The 3,821-nt window shown below is 40.2% G+C and overlaps 1 protein-coding gene across 1 annotated transcript; it reads right to left on the bottom strand.

The window, feature by feature from the left end:
- Positions 1 to 1,349: 1,349 nt before the first annotated feature.
- Positions 1,350 to 3,606, bottom strand: LOC142543326 (pectinesterase-like). Its single transcript, XM_075650523.1, has 2 exons — positions 2,489 to 3,606; positions 1,350 to 2,186 (listed from the first exon to the last, which is right to left on the bottom strand). Exons 1-2 carry the CDS (start codon positions 3,498 to 3,500, stop codon positions 1,495 to 1,497), a joined length of 1,704 nt encoding a protein of 567 aa, XP_075506638.1. The 5' UTR covers positions 3,501 to 3,606; the 3' UTR covers positions 1,350 to 1,494.
- Positions 3,607 to 3,821: the final 215 nt, after the last annotated feature.

Below are 3,821 nucleotides of genomic sequence, written 5' to 3'. Positions count from 1 at the left end.
GAGTGCTCTTATATGGCCCACCCATTCATATACACCACCAATCTTGAATAGCCAAGCTTATGGGTCGGGTTGGATCGAATACCGTAGGACTTAGACTCGCCAAAACTCATCTAAACCTATATATGCCTTGGCTTATACCCAAAGTTAAAAGGGTTCTATATGTCCAACAAAGCCAACAATTCTTTGCAATCCAGTAAGGCATATAAAATCAAAAAAAATATCTAGGAGAAATTATATTTTGATCATGTAATTCACATTTTTCCAATTTTTTCATGTTAAGATGAATTTGTATTTTTAGTCATGTAATTAACTTTCATGTTTTTCTTTCTTTTTTTGGTCCGTTGACGGTGCATTTACAATTGTAGTCATGTAACATACATGTTTTTGTTCATTTTTGTCCTCTTTTCAACCCGTATCCATCGATTTTCTTTCCAAATAATATTATAAAAAAACACGACACATATGAAAGTTTCCTTCCAAAAATCCAGGTCAACATTCACGTCCGCCAAAAAAAGGTCCAAAAATTTTAAAAGATTCAAGTTACTTGACTAAAAATGGAACTTCATTTTAAGATGAACACAAATAAAAAAAACATACAAGTTACATGACTGAAAATACAAATTCATTGTTAACATAAGCAAAAGTGAAAAAAGTGCAAATTATAGAATGAAAAATTTAATTATTCCGAATATCTATTGAATAGTAAATTATATATAAACCATAAAATCACATAGAAAAGAAAATTTTCAAGAGATGAGGAAAGCGATATTTTTAGAATTGTGAGGATTAATGTTTATTATAATAAAAATCTAAACAGGCAAACTCATTACCCGACCCATATCTAAACGGATACAAAACATGAATATACATTACCTGATCCATACCCATTTAACATTATCCAAACCTATCCAAACGAATTGGATTCAGGTCAGACATCCATTTTACCTGTGCCCATTATCATCCTTGCTAATACATACTATTTAATTTATACTCGCATTCTCAATTTTTATTAACTCACAAAGTTGGGAATTTCACTGTTAAAAACCAAACTCCACTTGGATTGATACTGGGAAAAATAAATTAAAAGATGGTCGATATAAATTAATTTTAGAGTAGATCTCTTATGAGACGGTCTCACGAATCTTTATCCGTGAGACATGTCAACCCTATCGATATTCACAATAAAAAATAATACTCTTAGCATAAAAAGTATTACTTTTTATGAGTGACCCAAATAAGAGATCCTTCTTACAAAATACGACCCGTGAGACCGTCCCACACAAGTTTTTGTCTTAATTTTAATAGAATCATAACATTGTAAAAAGAAAATAAATTTTATATCCCATAGCTGGAAATTTCAAAAGGTAACCTAATTTATTTGAAATTGTTGTCTTAATGTTTTCATCAAGAATTGAAGTAATCCCAAATTACAATTAAAAAAACCAATTGAAATTTGATGATGTTCCTCTGAGTACGATGATTCAATTCATTAGTTTACACGAGGGTAGGAACATATGGCACCCCAGAACCCCTCAACCACAAATCATCAGTGTACACTTTTCCTCCAGCAAAGCTACTGGCAATCTGTGGAGTGATCTTCTTGATACCCTTCCACTTAACCCGGTCCGAAAGATTCGACCCGGCTCCACGGTTCTGGTACTCACCGTAGTACAATGTATCCAGAGCAAAAGTTCCGGCCCATGGAGACCACCCTTCCGGTGCAATGAACCCGTCGATGTTGGATTGCATGATGATTGTCCTGGAGAACTCCTTCCATGGACGTCCGAGGTAGGCTTCCAAGGCGGGCTTTGCAGCGGTGAAAGCTGGATCAGCCACGATGTCGCAGCTTTGGAGAATGATGGCGCCGACTCCACGGTGGTCCTTGCGGCCTTGTGCGGTGACCATGCATGCTTGGTTGTTCATTGGCTTGCGGACGACCAGGCGGGTTTTCTGGAAGATGGACAAGGCGTCGCCGAAGACGAAGTCGATGGTGCCGGAGATGACGCAGTCACGGTAGTACTGGCGGTAGGCATGTGCGTAGAGGGTGTCTTGGTAACCGTCCATGTGGACGTTGTAGAAGATGGCCTTGTCTCCAGAAACACGGACAGCCACGGCTTGGTGCTTTTCGGGGCCGGCAGTGTTCTCAATTGCGATGTCCTTGGCGATGAAACCTTCTCCGTTCACGGCTGAAAAAGTAGGAAAAGAAAGAGTTAAGTTGCTGTTTTTAAATCTTATTTTATAATAATAATTTTCTCACTTTTTTGCCAGTAGTTTGTTATAACCCTAAAATTAATAATTACATATATTTCATAGTAATGGTTACAAAAATCGCATTAATAAATTTAAAAAGTAACTTATGAAAAGGATTTGCGATCATAAATACATTTCATTTTTAACCTTATAAGTATTATCATCATTATCTGATAAGGGGGGAGCTTGTAATAAAAAGAAAGGGAGAAACATGCATGCAAAGGTGTAGCTTACTCACCAAGAGTGGCAGAGTGGAAGGTTTGGGTGCCCTCGGCAAAGTTCTTGTTGCCGGTGATTCTAGTCTTTGTCGGCCCCTCTCCGATCAACACAACGTTGTTCACCTTCTTTGGGATTATAACAGTTTCCTTGTACAAACCAGCCTTCACAAGAATCACAAAAGTATCGTTATTCTTCTTCGGGATGGCATCGATGGCTGCCTTGATGGTCTTATACGGTGTACTTCCATCTTGTGCCACAACCGCGTTCGGCTTCAAAGATATGGGCGTGATGGAAAGGAGCTTTCGTGCCTCGGGGTTCACGAAAGAAGGGATCGAATCCTGGCTGGATCCTAGTAGCCGGCGGCTGCTGCCTAAGCTTTCCAAATTCAAACCAGACAAGATGGTGGAGAAATCATCCACCATTGCGAGGCCATTGCTGGATAACTCTCCCGCGGTTTTCAACAGCTTCTTCATCTTCTCCGCAGTGTCACCGGTGGTGTTCTCAAACCCATCAATGCAAGTCTCCTGGTATGTGATAGAGGCGCTAAGCCATGTCTTAACATCCTCAACGTACTCATTCAAATTGCTGACATCGAATTCGCCGAACTTCTCGAACGATCTCTGGAGGTCGTCGATAGAGGTGTGGAGCAAGTCTTGGCAAGTGTCCAAGGCCCCCTTGGTCCTCTCATCGGCGGCGGCGTCTTTCAACAGAGTCGAGTTCTGAATGACTTCTCCGATATTCTTAACAGCGTAGTTGAATGCCAACTTGATCAGCTCCTTTGGGTCGGTGGTGTTGGCATCGGCAAGAGACTGCTCACAGGTTTCCTTGTAATCTGTGGGGGAGCAAATGGCTTTCACCGCCTTAGTAGAGGCGCTGATGGTGGGTGAGCCGTTATTGGCTGGGGCAGCGCTGCTGTCTCCACCTTTATTGGAGACGCCGACCGTCACAGCAACCACGGCCGCCACCAAGAGAATGGAGGCCAGACCGGCGACGGCCACCTTCTTCTTCTTGCTTCCCATATCGTATCCCATTTTAAAATTTCAAATTTCTTTGTTTTTTTTTTGTTTGTAAAAATTTTCTAATATTAATTTCAGAGCTCTGGAGGGATTATAGACTATTTCTTGATTCCCCTTGAACTCTGAGGGATGGAATATTATGGAGAAATTTTATAGATATTTATAGTTAAGGAGGCAATGTTCAACACCGTTGTTTCGGTTAGGAAATTTGAGGTCTTCAATTATGGGGAATTAAGGCTATTCGAAATTATAGGTAAAGAAACGCGACGACCATGCATGCAAATCGAATACTTTCGACCTTTGATTTTGAGTTTATTTACTCTTCCAAGGAGAACC

Source organism: Primulina tabacum, chromosome 4 (genome assembly GCF_025594145.1).
Source record: "Primulina tabacum isolate GXHZ01 chromosome 4, ASM2559414v2, whole genome shotgun sequence".
Classification (NCBI taxonomy): Eukaryota; Viridiplantae; Streptophyta; class Magnoliopsida; order Lamiales; family Gesneriaceae; genus Primulina; species Primulina tabacum.
Note: the sequence above shows the minus strand (reverse complement) of the source record. Positions and strands in the feature narration are given on the sequence as shown.

Coding starts and splice junctions, on each gene's coding strand:
- LOC142543326 (XM_075650523.1), bottom strand. CDS start 3,500: ATGGGATACGATATGGGAAGCAAGAAGAAGAAGGTGGCCGTCGCCGGT. Junction 2,187..2,488: donor CTTCCACTCTGCCACTCTTG/GTGAGTAAGCTA, acceptor CTACTTTTTCAG/CCGTGAACGGAGAAGGTTTC.